Raw genomic sequence first — 20,821 nt, forward strand, 5'->3', positions numbered from 1 at the left:
TTTAAAGTATTTCTGTAAGTCAACTGGATATGGCATCACGAATGCAACGATGTGGAGCGACTCTATGGTAGCACTGGATCGGGTACGTAGTGATACCGATCACTCAAAGACGTTTGTCTGCAATCATGTCACGGAAATTCAAGAATATCTGACTCCAGCTCAGCGGCAAAATTGTCCCACGGTTAGTAATCCAGCAGATTCCGTGTCACGTGGAATGTTACCGCAAGAAATACAGTCCGTGACATGGTGGCAGGGACCTCCATGGCTCACAGAACTCCCAGACACTTGGCCTCCCAACGTATTCCCAGAGGATTCACTTCCAGAGATCTGAAAGACACACCAGCAGGTCCTAACGATGAGTACCTGGGAACCTCCCATCAACGCATCAAAATACAGTTCTTACTGGAAGGTGTTACACATGATGGAATGGATTCTACATTTCATCCATAATGCAAGACACTCGGAGAAACTCACCGGCCATCTGACCTCAAGCTAACTGGAAGGTGCAAGACTGCATTGGATCCTAATATCCCACCAAGCGAGCTTTACCGCTGAGTACTATGGCCCGAGTGAGAAAAGAGAACTCTGAGGAAGATCCAAAATAGGACGCTTCAACCCCTTCCTACAGGATGGCCTCATACGACTAGAAGGACGCCTCCAGTATGCAGAATTGACTCAACAGGAAAAGCACCCTCTTCTTCTCGACGGTTCCCATCCATTTGTAAAATTTCTGATAAAACAGACCCATATACGCCTACAACATTTGGGAGTTAGGATTATGTTACTGGAACTGCGCAAGGAACTTTGGGTTCTCAAGGCAAGACAGTCAGTCAAGAAGGTCATTCATAGATGTTTACCATGCAAAATTGCCAAGAAAGACCGACGACGTGAAATAGAAGCTCCTACGCTTGTGTGCAACTCACGCAACCATTCGCCATCACGGATGTCGATTTCGCCGGCCCACTTTACATCAAAGGGGGGAGCCGGCCACAGAAATCTTACATCATCCTTTTCACATGCGCTACGACAAGAGCTCTGCACCTTGAACTAGCATCGGACATGAGAACAGAGAAGTTTTTAATGGCGTTTAGACGGTTCTGCACTAGACAAGAAGTACCACATACTATCTATTCTGACAACGCGAAGACGTTCCAGGCAGCTAATAAGGAACTGGCTGTTCTCACCCGACTGTTCACTAGTCCACTCATGAGCCAGCACTTCGCTACCTTCAGGTCTCCTGGAAGTTCATTGCTCCACGGGTGGCTTGGTGGGGAGGCTGGTGGGAAAGGATGGTTGGAACAACCAAACGGTACCTGAGGAAAGTGTTGGGACGGTTGCAGGTTGACGAAGAGACACTTACAACCTTACTGGTGGAAATAGAAGCCACACTTAACTCTCGACATATTATTCAAGATGGCGCCAAGACACTGACATCAAGCCATTTTTTAAATGGTGAATAACTGACTACTTTACCCGCTGGTCCAGAGCCCAGTATCCTCAAAGACCTCAGAAGGGAAGTGAAACTCAGGCAAAAGCTACGTGGAAGAAGGAGTATCTTCTGGACGAGACGGGAAGGTGCGGACTCCCATCCTACGAACAGCTGACGGGTCTACTATCAGCAGGCCCATACAACTTGTCATCCCCCTTGATTTCGACCAGAGTGGAGAGAATGTTGAGGATTGTAAATAGACAGCGCTCCACCACCTACCAGGGAGTTTAAGAACTATTCATGTACCGCCATCGTTTTCACTGTGAGGATGCAGAAGTCTTATCCAAAACCTAAAACTCTATTATTCTAATGTTTGGCTGTTGAACATATAAAAATGTTCTTTCGTTATGCTCAAAATTTGAAATGAGTTCTCGGGTAGGCACAACTGATTCATGTAAATTTTGTTGATAGACTTGGAGTTTAGCCATAGTTAATTTTAGATTTTATGATATTGAGTATTTTCTGGTATATAGGGAAATCTAATGACGTAGTGGGATGCTGGGAATTTATTTCTTGTTGGTGCCTAATTGCGTTTCTTTGGTTTTGTAATTTACAGTTAAGGTGACACTCTGGAGATAAAACAATATTTTTACCTACTGCATGGATTTTCACGAAACTTTGTCAGAAAGTTACCTACATAAAAGTAGAGATATCACGAACATTTCATTCATATACAATTAATAGTTTTTCCAAAAATATATTTTTGGAATTTTTAAAATTTGTAATTCTGTTTTTTCATGATATTTAATTAACATGTTAATATAAATTTGTAATTACGTGGATAATACTTCTTTTAAAAGCACTACATATTGATTTTTCTTTACATAATTTATATAAGGAGATATATCGTCCTAAAGTTTGTGTAATTTTTACATTCTAAAATTTTGAACTTAAAAATCTTTACTACTTGAAAAAATTCTGCAATCAAAAATTCCATATGCAGGTTTCTGGTAGCTGTAATACATATATCTTACAAATTTTGTTACAATTGGCTGAATATTATGGGAGCAAAATTAGATTTAAATGTAAAAATTACAATTGGCAGGAAAATTAAAGCAAAGTTGAAGTGAGGTTTTCTTCCTGATTCATTACCTAAAAGTCACCAGAATTGTATGTATTTCCTTCCCTTATTTCCTTAGCAGCTTTTGTAGGAATACTGATAACTCTGAAAGCTGGTCTCTTCTTCTTCTTCTCCTTCTTCTTCTTCTTCTTCTTCTTCTTCTTCTTCTTCTTCTTCTTCTTCTTCTTCTTCTTCTTCTTCTTCTCCTCCTTCTTCTTCTCCTCCTTCTTCTTCTTCTCCTCCTCCTCCTCCTCCTCCAAAAAACAGAAAATGATTCACCTGCATTTTGTTTTTCACAACGCAATTTTTCCTGAGTCGAAGTTATAGGGATTGTAGTTTCTGTCATGTCATGATTGTTGGCTATAGGTGCAGGACTTACATGGCTTGAAGTTGATGCAACACTTTCCTGATGAAAACAATCTGATTCCAATAACATTTCATGACCTTTTGTCCCTGATTTCTTCAAAGAAAACTCCTGTTTGGTAACAGCTGATCCCCATCTCTTTCCTATCAAAAGTTCAGCAATTCGTCGCTTAGCTAAGGCTGATTTATGTTTACGCATACTGTTTATTCCCTTGGATACAAGCTATCAATTATTACAGCACACCGTCTTTCAATAATACAGCATCTTGATATTCAACTACAAGACGTTACTTGCACGGGTACTTCACATAAGTAAACAGACTGGCTACCACCACAGAACCCACAAAAAAGATTAAACACACAAGAATAACAAAACTTATAGTTGTTGGCACTATTGCAGTACTATCAGGAATACCAATACAAGCATAAAATGTTGCTCAATGACAGTCGAATACTGAAATATTAGTCTGTAACAGGCTTTATATATTCATTCAGAAATATGGTAGATCTTACAGCTTGAGTCAGGATGTGTAATTGCAAAGAACAGGCAGGCATATTTGATTGAATGGAAACATGACAATGACATTACCTAACAAAGCAATTCACAGCAGATGCCACGCCTATTTGTGCAGACTTGCAAACAAAGCATCATTAAAGTGATAAATTGTTTGAATTCAACGAAATAACTTTGTGACAAGAAAGAAGAAACTCTACTAATAAAGGCGCCTTGCTTAATATATTTGAAAACATCCACATACATGTGGAACAAAGAAATAATCCTGACTTCAATCTGAATGAAATTTCTAAATACGCTAACATACTTTTTTGATGAAATTAATAAAAATGAATTCAGAATCAAAAATTAGTAAAGCAATTGTAGCAACCTGCTGCTTCCCCTCCAATTCCCTTCCATTCCACTTCTCCACTGCCTCCCCTCAACAACAACTGCTCCCAGCCTCTGCCTGCCGGTGTAAGTTAAAATGTCAACGTGACGTGACAGAGCCTACTTTGAGAGGCCAATGGGACGTGGAGTGAGTACATTACATTATGACTTACCTAATTTGTTTTTCAACTTTCTTGATTTCTTTTTCTCTATAGCATACTTATTTAGTTTTTCTTTCTTTTTTTAGACTTCTCTATCACACACAGAAAGACTATAACACCTTTTGCTAGTGATATCCAATACATCCAGTTCTGTGTTGACATTTACTATCCAAAGCACTCTGTCTACTAACATACAATAAAGGAGAGTACAAATGATCCTCCTTATATCAATATAAAATATGTTGCTAATACAAGATCACAACATTTTTATTAGGGACTGGTTTCAATGTCTTTGGACACCATCATCAGCCACAATAGGTCAAACGAACAATGATATATAAATATATACGGTACATATTATAATACAGAATATAGACCATTAGTAATAAAATGACATTAATTGGATGAAATATACAAGGTGATGGTGCTTAAAAGTCATTCTTACGAAGTTTACAAGTTAGGGACTTGATGGTCGAATAATAAAATAGAAGTGAAAAAATATTAACATTTTATTGTGTTAGTCTCCTTTCAATACGGACCAAATATGAAGTTTTTATTATTAAACTCTGTCTACTATCAAGGTCCACATTCCATAATGATCAAGAGAAGTTCCTTCAACTCAGCCTGATAGACACTTGATTAAGCAAGTGATGAGTTTGTTACAAACCACACGGTCATTTCTTATTAAATCCGAAGGAAGAAGATATTCCAAGGCAGACACTGTACAGTGTGTATTAAAAACTTTTTCATGTATCTCATCATTTTATCCATTTAAATTGTTAAAATTATTTTATAACTGTTTAAAATACCTTTACAATTGATACAGTTGGCTGAGGATGACCCAAATAAGGTTGAAACATGTACCATGTTTTTTATATGACTAAATTTACCACTTAATCAAGTGTTTTAGTCTTTTGTGTATTGAAAAGGTGGACTCACAAACATAAATTCTTTTAGAATTAATAATCAAGAATTGTCAAGTCAATACGGAACCGATATTTATAATTTGTAATTAACACAAATATCATTGACTCGCTATTATTACTCTCTCATTCTCCCAACAAAGGATACGGCAGTGATGATCCATTTTCAATATACACTTATTACAAACTGAACAGTGATGTGTCCTTGGAGGCTTGGGAGCTATACATTTCTTGCATATACTAGCTGCCTCAGGTATAAGAGCTCCCTGAAACAAACATCAGATACATTCTTTATAGGTTTAGCATGAACACGTATCAACATACATCATAAGAAAAGGTTTAGTAGCCTCATAATCTTATAAAGTACAGAATATGTCATGTATATGTCATTTATTCCTTCAGTAGTGCTTATATATTGGCATATTTTATAACAAAGAATGAAGTTTTATGATATGGAATATGTTGTGTTCAATTGTGTTAGTTGCTTTTTAATTGTTTATAATTTTAATATGATTTTCCTAGCTTACCTTTCTAGATAAAACAGCTTTTAGTATAGGAGAGTATTTAATAGTTATCTGTAACTATGGGTTAAATTTAAGTCTGAATCTTTGCAAAAGATGATGTAGAGCTGTGAAGAGAATGGAGAATAAGAGGATACCCAGTAAGGTAGGAGACCAAAAGGAAGACCATGGAACAGATGGCTGGAGAAAGTGGACGAGCAAGTGAAGAAAACAGGACGGATAGAACCAAAGTGATAAAAATGAAACAGTGGGAAGATAGAAGACAATGGAGAGGCCAATGCTGTAAACAGGCCGAGCCAATGGCTAGAACTGTATAAGATGATGATAATCTTTGCAAAAGTAGTGAGTATGCTGGACATTACTATGCTATGCCTGGATGTGGTCTGAGTTTTGAAATAAATTCTTCTCACACTGACTTGTCGTCATGCTTTTTCCATTACTGTGCCCTTTTTGATATTCGTCGTTACTTATATATGACTTAATTTGCACTTTTTACTTCCTTTTCGTATTGACCTGATGGGTTCCTTTTCTCCTTTTATTTGTCCAGTGTTCCTAATCTTTTATCACCTTCATCTTTTTGCCTCTTCTCTTTTCCTGTGTTTATTAGGTTTTCTTCTCATTCTACACTTCCCACATCAAGCCTGAATATCTATAAAAATAGCCCCTCAATGTGTTGAAGCTCACCCTCCTGATCAAGCTCATCACAGGATGTAGAATAACTGCTACTTTTGAGAAGAGAGAGAAGGTGACAGTGTGTAAAGATGTCAACATTGTTTTAGTCCTTTTGTGTTTTCTTTCTGTTTATTCCTCTTTCCACACTAACCCATCATTGTGTTTAACCTATTATGTGTACCTTTCTATATATGACTTGTTGCCAAGAAAATAAAGTGAAGAGGACAAGGTACCCTATTGAGAAGTCAGAGTCATTGTTCGTCTTCTTCCTCACCTTATCCCAATTATTTGAGGTTGCCATTATGTGTGAATTAAGTCCAGTTTTACACATGGATGCAGAGTTCTCTCCAGAAATTTTCATCAGCAAGGCGGGGAATACTACATAAAAAATGAATATGATAACATTTTAATCTATTCCCCTCAGGGCATTAACATTAATACCAGACTGGTACACATTAACAGCAAATTTGAACAATTTTAGTGTTATTACCCTGAACAAGACATACCCGAGTATTTTGAACTTCTAGTGTTCTACTTCTTATTCTTCTTATTCTTCTCTCGGTGCCTATCCGTTTTGGATGTTGGCGATCATGATGGCTATTTTCGTCCTGTTTGTGGCAGCGCGGAACAGTTCAACTGATGACATATTGCACCAGCCTCTAAGATTGTCAAGCCAAGATATTCATCTTCTTCCAGGACCCCTTTTGCTGTTGATTTTCCCCTGAAGTATTTTTTGGAGTAGGTTGTATCTATCTGTGTTGCGCATTATATGTCCCAGATACTGCAGCTTTCGGCATTTCACTATCTTGATCAATTGAGGTGTTGTGGGCATCCTTCTCATTACTTCCACGTTTGTCATTCTCTGGGTCCAAGATATTCTCAAGATCTGCCTATAAAGCCATGTTTCAAAGGCCTCCAGCTTCTTCCCTGTGTTTTTATTTAAGGTCCATGTCTCTACACCATATAAAAGAACAGAAAATACATAACAGTGCAGAAGTCTGATTTTAGTCCCTAAAGTTAGATTGTGGCTTTTAAACACATTACTCATTTTCTGGAACACACTTTTTGCTTTTCCAATGTGTACCTTGACTTCTTGTGAGCAATCCCAGTCTTCATTTATTATGGTTCCAAGGTATGAATATTGTTTTACCCTTTCTATACTCTTTTGATTTATAACCAAGTTTATTCCAGAAATATTTTCCTTACTTATAACCATGAGTTTTGTCTTTGCGGTGTTTATTTCAAGCCCGTATTGGCTGCTGACTCTTACAATTCTATCCATTAGTGATTGTAGCGCTTGGATAGTATCAGCAAATATAATTGTATCATCAGCATACCGGATGTTGTTTAATTTCATTCCATTTATCAAAATTCCTTCTTCTATACCTTCCAAGGCTTCTCTAAATATGTATTCTGAATACAAATTAAATAGTATAGGTGACAAGATACATCCCTGCCTCACTCCTCTCAGGATTTTGACTTCTTCGGTGTGTTCTCCTTCAACACGCGACACCGCTGTTTGATTCCAATACAGCATCTTGATGATTCGCAGATCTCTTTCCTCCATTCCAATATTTCTTAAAATCTCCATCAATTTTTCATGTTTTACACAGTCAAAGGCTTTCTGGTAGTCTATGAAACAAGCAAATACATTCTTATTTACATCTCTACATCTCTGAAAGAGGACCTGCACACTGAACAAAGCTTCTCTCGTACCTACTGCTTTAATAAACCCAAATTGATTAGGGGCTATCTGATCTTCACACAGTCTGTATATTCTTCCGTGTATCACTCTCAAGAACACTTTCAAGAGATGACTCATCAAGCTTATTGTGTGGTAATCTCCACATTGGTTTGCGTTTGGCTTTTTTTGGCAAGGTGATGAACTCTGATTTGAGCCATTCCGATGGAATGTTCTCGGATACATAAATTCGGTTGAAAATTTTGGTCAACCATTTTACATGATGTTCATCCATCAGTTTTAAAAACTCTGCTTCTACTTTATCTGGTCTCACTGCCTTTCCGTCCTTCATCTGATTAATGGCTGTTTGAACTTCTTCTTCTAATATATCTGTGCCGCTTATTGCATTTGTATTTTGTGTAAAAGCACATCTAGTGTCATGAAATAAATCTTCTATATATTTTTTCCAAATCTTTTTCTTGTCTTCTAAATCCATCATCAAGTTCCCGGCTTCATCTTTTAACTTTCCACCAGTGCCATTCCTGTATTTCCCCGTTATTTCTCTTACTTTCCTGTGTACATTGAAGCTGTCATACCTACTTTGATATAACTCAATCTCCTCACATTGCTCCACTTTTTTTTTTTTTTTTTTTTTTTTTGCCTCCCTAATCTTTCTTCTGATGTCTGCATTTATCTTTCTGTATTCTGCAGGTTTTCCTTTATTGACTCTTCTTTTCTCCATTAGGTTCAGTATTTCATCTGTCATCCATGACTTTCTCTTTTTCTCGTCCGGTTTCATGTACTTCTCTTTTATTTGCTGAACGGCGTTTTGTAGTTTAGTTAATTCTAATTTGACATTATTGCTGGTGATGTTTTCCTCTGTGATAATCTTCAAGTTAAGTTCTACCTGCATGTTCTGTTTCACTATTGGGTTTTTGATTTTCCTCAAATTGTAGTTTTGCCTGTCCTTCCTCTTCTCTTTCTTCATTTTGACTTTGAAAACTCCAACAAGTGGTGTGTGATCTGAGTTGACGTCTGCACCTGGGTAGGTTTTCACTGCGGTGCAACTGTTCCCGAAACGTTTATTTACCAATATGAAATCAATCTGGTTTCTCACACATTTCCCGGGTTTGTCCATTGGAGACTTCCATGTATATAGTCTTCTAGGTGGGAGTTTAAACCAAGTGTTCATGATCACTAAATCATTTGACATTGCAAAACTTTCAAGATCATCCCCTCTAGAATTCCTCTCTCCTAGTCCAAATGGTCCTACCATGTCTGATGTCCTACCTTCCCCCACTTTCGCATTGAAATCTCCCATCACAATTGTCAGGTCATGTTTGTTAAGGTTTTCCAAAATTCCATTTATGCTTTCGTAGAATTCTTCTACCTCTTCATCTTCCTTGTCCATTGTAGGCGCATACAATTGTATTATGTTTATGTCAATAGGCCTAGCACTCAGCTGTAACATCATTACTCTGGCTGATACGGGTGTGAAACTTTTGAGACACCTTAATACTTCCGCTGAAAGTATTACACCAACTCCATGTACATGCGTTCCATCAGCTCTACCCGAATATAGCACTCTATGTTTATTTATGGAAACATCTCCCATATTCGGCCATCGCATCTCACTAACACCAAGTATATCTAACTCCATCCTATCCATTTCTTTAATCGTATTATGTATTTTTCCTCCTTGGCTCATTGTTCTCACATTCCAGGTTGCCACTTTAAGTTTTTCTTACCACTTGATTTTCTTCATGCCAGTACTCACTACGGTTCCTCCCGGAGATCCGACTGAGGAACTTACTCCGGATGATGATAATTTTGTCATGAGCATAGCCATAATGATTACTAGGACTTGCCATCAGGCCTTTAATGTAGTCGTTGTCCAGTGCGTTCTACATCCTTATGCCGTTGACCACCTTTGTGGTTCCTCCGCCTTTAAAGCCAGTTGCCCAACTCAAGGACAAAAGAGTGCCCTTTAAGAGCCAATTAAGGCGAGAGAGGATATTTCTGTCGGGGTTTTCTCCCTTAGCCTTTGATAGTCCCCTATCAACCTGCAAGGCAGCAGGTTGTACTCGTATTAATCCCCAAGTACAGGGCTGCCTCTTCCGCAATCTCCACCGTTCCAAAGTCCATCTTCTCCTTTAAAGATTCCGTTGAGGTCTTCACTCGAAACCCTGAGCTGGGACCCTTACCAGATGTTACACACCGGGCCAGTGTGCTCTGGGACTCACATAGGCAGGGGCGCCACTCCCTGGGTAGGGCTACCTCCGAAGAGGGTCCCTACTTGCTACTACTACTACTACTACTACTACTACTACTACTACTACTACTACTACTACTACTAGTTCATAATTGCATCGCACCGGGGCTTAACCACTTTGTTGCTGTGAAATGTCCTATGGGTTTGTGACATCATGCGAAATAGAGTGCTCGCTTGCGATACCACACCAATCCAGACACCGCTCGTGCAAGACATTACGTAATAGTCAAGTTAAATATTTAAACTCCGATGTAATTGATGCAATTATGCTGATAGTAATGAAGATTTATCATTTAAATGATCATTTTTACAGTATTCAGGCCTACATTTTTATTTGGAACGCCCAACGACTCAAATATGTTTCAATATTATGTAAATAGCACATATCTAGATTACGTTAGCTGGGCGGTCTGTAAAAACGGCCCATTAAGAAGGTCCTAGGGAGAACATTGTGGATGCCTTACCCTATGTGAAGGGATGTATTTACTATTCCATGTTTGTGTGGTAGTTCATAGTATGAAGTGTTGTGTGTAAATAAAAATTTACATTACAAACACAGACACCCAGTTCTCAAGCTAGAGGAATTAACCTGATGTGGCTAAAATCCCCAGTCCTCTTGGGAATCAAACCTGGGCTCTCTGTACTGAATGCCACTGCACTGATCATTCAGCCAAGAAGTTGTCCAACATTACTTTACTATCATATCAGAGTATGAGCCATAAGCCAAAGGGTTCAAATCTCACCACAATTAAAATGTCAGAAATGTATTTTAGGAATAAAAAGAAGCAGTATTGACAAGAAAAGCTTGTTTTGAAGAATATTACAAAGGATATTCCACCAATCAACACTGTACAAGTACAATATCAAAATTTATATTTCAATATCAAAATTTATATTTGAGTACCAGTTTCAGTCTCACACTAGGCAATCATCAACATGGAAATGAAAACATTTACTATGAAAAAAAAATGTAGTGGCAGTGATTATGACAATTATTATTTTAAGAGAAGATAATCATCCCCTATGTCAAGTAATTTTATGAAATTTGTTAAGATATTCAAAATTATTTTCTTGTTTTAGAATGAGTGGAATGTCTGTAGCTAAAAGGGAACACTTACCTGAGGAGGATACCCTGGTAATGTTACTGCTGCCATATAATAATGAAAACATATGTTGACTAACAGCCAGTGACCGACAATCATGAGGACAACAGTTGCTGCAGGACTACGGTTCCACCAGTGAGGTACACCAAGCCAGTAGGCTATGACCACCACAGATGCTGTCAGTCCACAAACACAGATTACAAACACCTACACATAAATAAGACACGACCATGTTAATATTCCTCCAACCAACAGACTAACTGAATACAAAAATAATCCTTTTCTATAAAAGTAAAACAAAACAAGTTCCTTATGGATCGGCTATAAATGAAGCAAGGCTTTTAAAATACAATGCAAATTCAGCCATCATATGATAAATTAATTGCCATTCTATACACAATAATCTTCCTCTGAATCGAAAGATCACAGGTTCAAACCTGGCAAAGGTAGTCGGATTTTTGATACACTCCATGTCGTACAATGCCAGCAGGTAAAAGATTCTTGGAGACACATTTTGTGTCTACCCAACAAAATTAATTAAAACTCAGCCATTGATCACCGAACTCTGCTGTCTTCTGACGGCGTAAAACAGAACATCAAAACTGACGTTCAGGTAGCCTAAATGGCATTAAATTAAAACGTCTGCATACGGTAGCTGAGGCCAAAGGAATATTATTATTATTATTATTATTATTATTATTATTATTATTAACCTCTTTCTCACTATGTGCATCTTCTTTCCATTTTCAAAAAAACAAATATCACAATAAAACATCCTATTCTAAGTTCCTATCATTTTATATATGACTTGATTCATTACTTTTACGACCTGTATTCATTTTGATCCTTTTGGCTCTTCCCTTATGTTATTACGAGGAAAAATAAAACAAATCATTACAGTATTTTTCAAATAAGCATTGAACTACTACTTACTAAAAAAAAATATCTAAACAGATACGAAAGAAAAAAAGAACAAAAATATTATATATTATTAATTACAAGATGTTCACCTTCCTCTACAAGTTTGCTTTTGACTTCTGCTATTCAATTTGTAGAAACTTTTAAACCTAATTGAGAATTCATTATGCTGTAGCTTATAAAATGTACATACATAAACCAAAAAATATAGTTCAATAAGTTTACAAGATAATGTCCTTACTGCTGAGTAAATTATTCAAGGTCCAGAAATATCTGAAGTAATTTTGCCTTATCCAAAATGAGGCCTACTTTCTGATGCTGACATACCATTGTGTTCATCCTGTTCTAAGTTCCTATCATTTTATATGTGACTTGATTCATTTCTTGTTTGTTCCTTTTCATTCCGTACACTAATCCACTGGATTTCTTTTCTACTTTTGTGTTTATCCTGTGTTCCTAGCCTTTTACGACCTGTCTTCATTTTGATCCTTTTGGCTCTTCCCATTTTCTGTGCTTATCTGACTTTTTGTTATCCCATACTTATCACGTCAAAACTAAAAAATCTCTGAAGATGGCCCCTCAATGAGTGTAGAAACCTGCCCTCCTGATGAAGCTGAGGGACAGAAATGAACTTGTTGGGGGCTGACAAGAAAATGATGAAGAAGAATTGGGAGTGATGAGCAGAGCACCTATCTATTTGAAGATGTGGAGATTGTCTTCGTCCTTTTGTGCTTTCATGTTTGTCCCTATCTGCTTACTTACCACTCCCTTTTCCAATCCTTACATGTTCCTATTCTGTGTTCATATCTTTTTACAGATAACTTACATCTGTATATGATATCTTCAAGAAATATCAAAAATACGTACCCCTCAAATGCTCATCAAGAAATATATCCCATTGTTTTTACAGGCCTGAGGACAGGAGACTAGTGTATGTAAATACCTTTCATTGCCTGTAATAGCAAACATTTGATATTAAAATCCTTCAATATAATAAACATATTTATCCTTGGTATTCTTCAAGCCTTCTCTAGATCTACAAAACATTAAAAAAACTATACGTAGCAAAGTTACAACCACTGAAATTAATTCGGGACATGAACGTGAGACCATCAAAAGAAACAGGGACAAGTAAGAGAAATAATTTGTGAGTTACTTACTTACTTACTTACTTACTCCTCGCCACTACAGCCCTTGTAGGGCCTTGGCCCCTCTGACAATTGTAGCCCAATCTTCACGATCTTCTGCATGCCTCCTCCATCTTCTTATTCCCATCTTTCTTAAATCCTCCTCCACATCATCCAGCCATCTTTTCCGGGGTCTTCTTTTCTATCTTCTACCACCTGGATTTCCTTTAAAGATCTTCTTGACAGCCCTATTATCTGGAATTCTCTCCACATGTCCCAACCACCTAAATCCTGCCTTAATCTGTTGCTTTTTATTTCGGTTACGATACTTGGATGTCCATAGAGTTCTTCCAATTCCTTGTTTTTCCTTATTCTCCACAATTCCCCTTCCTTTACTGGGCCAAAAATCTTTCTCAGTATTTTTCTCTCCCATCTGTTCAACAGTTCTTCATCTACTTTGGTCATTGTCCATGTTTCAGAGCCATAAGTTACCACTGGTCGTAATACTGTTCGATAGACTGTCAACTTTAATCTTCTACCAAGGCTCCGTGATCTAAACACTTTCAGTAAAGCTAAGTAAGCCCTATTGCCTGCAGCAATCCTTGCTTTTATTTCTTCTTTCATGTCATTATCTTTTGTCACCAGCACTCCTAAATACTTAAACTTTTCACATCTCATGTAGTTAATTCCATTTAATTTTATGCACTTGTCTTCCCTAATTACGGTCCTCCTAGATGCAAACAGGTAATGAGTTTTGGCATTATTCACTCTTGGGCCCATTTCTTCTCCTTCCTCTAGGTCTTTCAATCTTCTAGACAGCATATCAACATCATCAGCATAAGCCAGATTCTGTGTTACACGGTTGAACAGCATACCACCTGGATTACTGACCTCCACCTTTCTCATCACACGCTCCAAAACCACATTGAAAGAGCAAGGTAGATAACACATCCCCTTGCCGCAAACCTTGGTTTATTTCAAACTCTAAGATTTCCTTCTATTATAACCATGCATTTAGTACCTGTTAGGGTCATTTGTACCAGTCTTATCAATTTAGTTGGGAAATCCATGTCCATCATTGTTTGATATAGAATTTGTGAGTTAAGATTCTTAAACCAAATACGACATGACATAAAATGAAAATATTCAATGATAACTGCTGGTTACTACATACATAGGTCATTAAAACTCACTGTTTTTTATAAACACAAGAATACTACATACATAGGTCATTACAACTCACTGTTTTTTATAAACACAAGAATCGTGAAGATAACCTGATCAATCAAACTAGAATACATACTGGACCAAGGAATTTGGTGAAGTTGTCGACAAACCAGAAGACTGGTTCCATGCAAACATCAACAACATAGGTGAAGTCTGTGAAATGATTGTAGAAGAATGAGAAGAAGGTAAGTCTTGACTTCTGCCACTGCCATCTGAGGGAGGTCCTGAAAGAGTGAGTAACATTTTAAAACATCACGACCGGGGTGTACCTCAAATAGGGAGCCGGGATAAACTGAACTATAAAAAGGAGAACTGGCAAAAGAGGAAATGGGAAGATATAGCTGATGGTCAATATGACTGGGAAGCAGGCAAGGGATACAAGAATAAGCAAAGGAATAAGCAATAATAAAATTACAATTTACTCAAAAGTTCTCCTATTTGTGCTTAGACGTGACTTTGTCCCAAAAAAGCTCACAGCTTGTGGAACATGTGACACTTGCAAGGTCCCAGTATAATTGGACCTTTCATTTTTCCTGTACAAACTCACACAGTTAACTCTTGTTATCTCTTCGTATAGAGAGAGGTAGGAACATGAAGAGGAACACAAAATAAGATAAATAAACACAATGAAAGGTCAGTGTGAGAAGAGGGAGTAAGAGAAAGAAACAAAACGACAAGGATAAACACTGCTGTCTTCTAATAAACTGGCTCTCTTCTCATCGATCCTATTTCATCTCTGTCACTGGTGAGTTTTTTCTGCTTCCCAATCACCTCCGTAGGGCAGGCATCAACACTCATTCAGCAGCAATTTTATGACAGATATTTAGTCTTGATGCGGGAAGTGTAGAATAAGAAGAAAGCTGGATAAACATGAAAATGGGGAAGAGACGTGAGATATGAATGAACAGAGATGGTAAAAGGCTAAAAGAACCGGACATGCACAAATGGAGAACAGGATTCAAATGACATAATATACATATTGAAAAGAAACAAACAAATGTTGAACTGTTGATTCAACATTTTTTTTCCTCTCCATATTCTTGTTCTCTTCTCACTGCAATGCTATTAAGTCTGCGAGAACTTCCATTTCTTCATTCCCCATCAGTCTTCTCTGTCTATGTTCTATACATTCATCCTTCAAGGGTCTGAAACTCTATTATGTACTTCAAGTTGAGTGAGGTCAATAACGAATTTAATTTGCCTCTTGAAACAACAGTCATGACCATCCTGTTGTTTGGCTGTTAGCTTTAGGATTGAATTCTCAGAATGATGAAATGCAAAAAGTGTATTTTAGTAGATATTCTAGCTCCTATTTCAGAACAAAATTTTGGCACTCTAGCATCCCTTTAGAGTGTTATCAATTCAAAAGGCATTAAATGCAGAGCAGTTTTATTTGTGCTTACATAAGAGAGTTGAGAATGAGGATTAGAATCAGCTCTCTTGAAGACAAACAAAGGGGACATTGTCAGTAACATCAAAAGGGAGTTGTTATGAATAGGTGAATATATGCTAGTTCCTGCGTATAGTACTTGGCACGTAAGGCTACACAATAAAAAGCAAATATTGCTGCCCTATAGTGTTTTTTTTTTTTGGAATGCCTCATCACTACTGCCAACTTGACTAGGTACATATTGAAATCACAAGACATAACCATTAATGTAAATATCAATGATGGAGGTTCCCTTATCCAAATAAATGATCAATCAAGATATTCATAATTAAGTCTGTTTTCAAGCCTAATGAGAAATTAAGGAAATAAACACTCTCTCTCACCCTCACACAATTTGATGTTATATATTTCCACCTTTATTTTGATATACGCATTACTATAACCTTATATTTCAGTCTTTGCCTGGTGTAAATAATTCAGCTCCCTTCCTGAAATTTGCTGTTACTTGTCATACTGAAGTGAAACCACACTATAATAATACACACAAGCAAGTATATACATGTACATATGCCGTAAGACCATAACAATACACAAAGGCTAAGTCTGTAAACTGTATGAAAGTCGTATCAAGACAAGGTTAAGTCAGGTAAGGTTGATAATGAAATTTCCTTCCATTTCAACTTAACTGATCTTTACAGAGTAGGTAATGTTGCTTTCTTTTTTTGAATAGTACTTGCGGACTTTCTTGCTTCTTATACATCCTAACTGCATTCTATACATATGAACTGGACGAAATAAGACCGTATTATAATACCAATATAAATGGTCCGTTATTGGACATTATAAATTTTCCAGCTAACTCATTCCTGGTTGCCAGCGTTTCGCCCCCGCGTGCTAAATTGGGCTCATCAGTTGGTACATAGCACACCCACCAAGGCGCATGGCTAGTGCATACCATGGAGGCCACTGCGTAGGCTACTTTGAGCCACTGGCAGTGCTAATGCACTATGAGAAACTTTGTCTCATTACCAAAAATTGTCCGACTCGTTGGCTGAATAGTCAGCATACTGGCCTTTGGTTCAGAGGGTCCCGGGTTCGATTCCCGGCCGGGCCGGGGATTTTAACCTTCATTGGTTAATTTCAGCGGCCCGGGGGCTGGGTGTTTGTGCTGTCCCCAACATCCCTGCAACTCACACACCACACAAAACACTATCCTTTACCACAATAACACGCAGTTACCTACATATGGCAGATGCTGCCCACCCTCATCGGAGGGTCTGCCTTACAAGGGCTGCACTCAGCTAGATATAGCCACACAAAATTATTATATTACCAAAAATTGATGCCTGCTTGGCCATCACTTGAAATATTTGTCCCAAATGAGTAAATTTATAATACCAATATAAATGGTCCGTTATTGGACATTATAAATTTTCCAGCTAACTCATTCCTGGTTGCCAGCGTTTTGCGCCCGCGTGCTAAGTTGGGCTCATACATAGCACACCCACCAAGACCTATGGCTAGTGCATACCATGGAGGCCACTGCACTAGCTGGGAAATTTATAATATCCAACGACAGACCATTTATATTGGTAATATAAATTTACTCATTCGGGACAAATATTTCAGGTTCCCTATGGGAATCAACATCTATATAATAAGACCGTATTAATCGAATGCTGCGTTCATCATTTAACACCAACTACGTTACTAAATGCAACATTCGAACATGCCACAATTCTGCTTAACTGGCATTACCCAAACAGATTTACAATCCTACAGAAAGAGAAAATATGCTTTACTTATACCCGCCAATGTAACACTAGTGATTTTCATAATATGGCAGTGGCAAGTCACGAAAAAATCATGACTACATAGTGCCAATCTGTAAGATTAACAGTAACTGTAAGACGTCGCATCGGCAAGTAGGGTCCCTGAACTGTATGGTTAGCAACACTGAATCAAACCCAACAGTTAGAAAATAACTATAAATTACTACCTTCAGTATTAAAAGGGAAGAAAGAGTAAGGCTGTACCCCTAGTGTATAGGCTTGCATGGCAGAGAGTATAGATGATACCACTCCAGAACACTGAACATAGTTCAAGACAGCAACATTACTGGGTACTTAACATGGAAAACACAGTACTGTGCCAATTTAATTAATTCAATTGTGATTTTGTAAATTAATTTGATATTCACATGTAGTACTAGTGTATTTTATGGATATTATTATTACCCAAAAGTCATTTTTCCAATTTATAGGACCGTTGTTAGTTTTATATAGACCACCTTGTTCACAGCATTTTTTTTTAAAGGATTTGAACATGAATTCCTCTTCTTGAGGATAATCAGTGGACGAAAATGTTTTGTAACACTAAAAAACTTTGTGAAGAGGTAGGAATCTAAAATGTCACTCAAATGTTTTTGTTGCCATTATAATCATTTTAACATGCAAATAAATAATAACAGTACCTAGAGCTTTTTAAGAGAAATATTTGCATGTCAAAGAGTTAAAGATAGGAAAGGTTAAGATGAAACTCAACATTGTTAGCTGCTAAATGCCATTTAAATATTTCTAAGCATTTATAACTTAAACTGCAAAGAAAAAGTTACATTTCCAGGAACCTGCTCAAGCTGTAACTGTAACTGTATGAAAATGGGTTAAGTATTTAAAACAAATAATTCAATAAAAGGCCACTATTTCTTAACTGTTGTGAGTATGAATATTTGTTATTCCTTATGTTTTATCCAATCAATCCAATCAATACTGATCTGCATTTAGGGCAGTCGCCCAGGTGGCAGATTCCCTATCTGTTGCTTTCCTAGCCTTTTCCGAAATGATTTCAAAGAAATTGGAAATTTATTGAACATCTCCCTTGGTAAGTTATTCCAATCCCTAACTCCCCTTCCTATAAATGAATATTTGCCCCAGTTTGTCCTCTTGAATTCCAACTTTATCTTCATATTGTGATCTTTCCTACTTTTATAAACGCCATTCAAACCTATTCGTCTACTAATGTCATTCCACGCTATCTCTCCGCTGACAGCCCTGAACATACCACTTATAATACCAATATAAATGGTCCGTTATTGGACATTATAAATTTTCCAACTAACTCATTCCTGGCTGCCAGCGTTTCGCCCCCGTGTGCTAGGCTGGGCTCATCAGTTGGTACCTAGCACACCTACCAAGACGCTGGCTAGTGCATACCGTGGAGGCCACTGCGTAGGCTAATTGTAGCCACCGGCAGTGCCAATGCACTATGAGAGACTTTGTCTCCTTATTAAAAATTGATGCCTGCTTGGCCATCAGATGATATAGATGTTGATTCCCAAAGGGAATCTGAAATATTTTGTTCCGAATGAGTAAATTTATAATACCAATATAAATGGTCCGTTATTGGACATTATAAATTTTCCAACTAACTCATACCTGGCTGCCAGCGTTTCGCCCCCGTGTGCTAGGCTGGGCTCATCAGTTGGTACCTAGCACACCTACCAAGATGCTGGCTAGTGCATACCGTGGAGGTCACTGCGTAGGCTAATTGTAGCCACCGGCAGTGCCAATGCACTATGAGAGACTTTGTCTCCTTATTAAAAATTGATGCCTGCTTGGCCATCAGATGATATAGATGTTGATTCCCAAAGGGAATCTGAAATATTTTGTTCCGAATGAGTAAATTTATAATACCAATATAAATGGTCCGTTATTGGACATTATAAATTTTCCAACTAACTCATTCCTGGCTGCCAGCGTTTCGCCCCCGTGTGCTAGGCTGGGCTCATCAGTTGGTACCTAGCACACCTACCACGGTATGCACTAGCCAGCATCTTGGTAGGTGTGCTAGGTACCAACTGATGAGCCCAGCCTAGCACACGGGGGCGAAACGCTGGCAGCCAGGAATGAGTTAGTTGGAAAATTTATAATGTCCAATAACGGACCATTTATATTGGTATTATAAATTTACTCATTCGGAACAAAATATTTCAGATTCCCTTTGGGAATCAACATCTGTATCATCTGATGGCCAAGCAGGCATCAATTTTTAATAAGGAGACAAAGTCTCTCATAGTGCATTGGCACTGCCGGTGGCTACAATTAGCCTACGCAGTGGCCTCCACGGTATGCACTAGCCAGCGTCTTGGTAGGTGTGCTAGGTACCAACTGATGAGCCCAGCCTAGCACACGGGGGCGAAACGCTGGCAGCCAGGAATGAGTTAGTTGGAAAATTTATAATGTCCAATAACGGACCATTTATATTGGTATTATAAATTTACTCATTCGGAACAAAATATTTCAGATTCCCTTTGGGAATCAACATCTATATCACATACCACTTAGTCGAGCAGCTCTTCTTCTTTCTCTCAATTCTTCCCAACCCAAACATTGCAACATTTTTGTAACGCTACTCTTTTGTCGGAAATCACCCAGAACAAATCGAGCTGCTTTTCTTTGGATTTTTTTCCAGTTCTTGAATCAGGTAATCCTGGTGAGGGTCCCATACACTGGAACCATACTCTAGTTGGGGTCTTACCAGAGACTTATATGCACTCTCCTTTACATCCTTACTACAACCCCTAAACACCCTCATAACCATGTGCAGAGATCGGTACCCTTTATTTACAATCCCATTTATGTGATTACCCCAGTGAAGATCTTTCCTTATATTAACACCTAGATACTTACAATGATCCCCAAAAGGAACTTTCACCCCATCAATGCAGTAATTAAAACTGAGAGGACTTTTCCTATTTGTGAAACTCACAACCTGACTTTTAGCCCCGTTTATCAACATACCATTGCCTGCTGTCCATCTCACAACATTTTCGAGGTCACGTTGCAGTTGCTCACAATCTTGTAACTTATTTATCACTCTATAGAGAATAACATCATCCGCAAAAAGCCCTACCTCTGATTCCACTCCTTTACTCATATCATTTATATATATAAGAAAACATAAAGGTCCGATAACACTGTCCTGAGGAACTCCCCTCTCAACTATTACAGGGTCAGATAAAGCTTCACCTAC

General features: G+C 37.9%; 1 protein-coding gene across 6 annotated transcripts in view; it reads right to left on the bottom strand.

Moving 5' to 3' along the window:
* LOC136857038 (palmitoyltransferase ZDHHC16) overlaps positions 1–20,821 on the bottom strand; it is a 135,073-nt gene that overhangs the window by 109,217 nt on the left and 5,035 nt on the right. For all 6 annotated transcript variants that reach the window (XR_011017530.1, XR_010858501.2, XM_067135390.2 and 3 more), the window contains exons 3-5: positions 14,477–14,624; positions 11,144–11,335; positions 5,028–5,145 (exon numbers count right to left, since the gene is read on the bottom strand). Coding sequence is in view for 4 of the 6 variants with exons in the window: in XM_067135390.2 (XP_066991491.2) it covers positions 5,028–5,145; positions 11,144–11,335; positions 14,477–14,624 (458 nt within the window). In the remaining 2 variants the exon portion in view is untranslated. The remainder of the gene's footprint in view (positions 1–5,027; positions 5,146–11,143; positions 11,336–14,476; positions 14,625–20,821) is intronic.

This window comes from Anabrus simplex, chromosome 1 (genome assembly GCF_040414725.1).
Source record: "Anabrus simplex isolate iqAnaSimp1 chromosome 1, ASM4041472v1, whole genome shotgun sequence".
Taxonomy (NCBI): domain Eukaryota; kingdom Metazoa; phylum Arthropoda; class Insecta; order Orthoptera; family Tettigoniidae; genus Anabrus; species Anabrus simplex.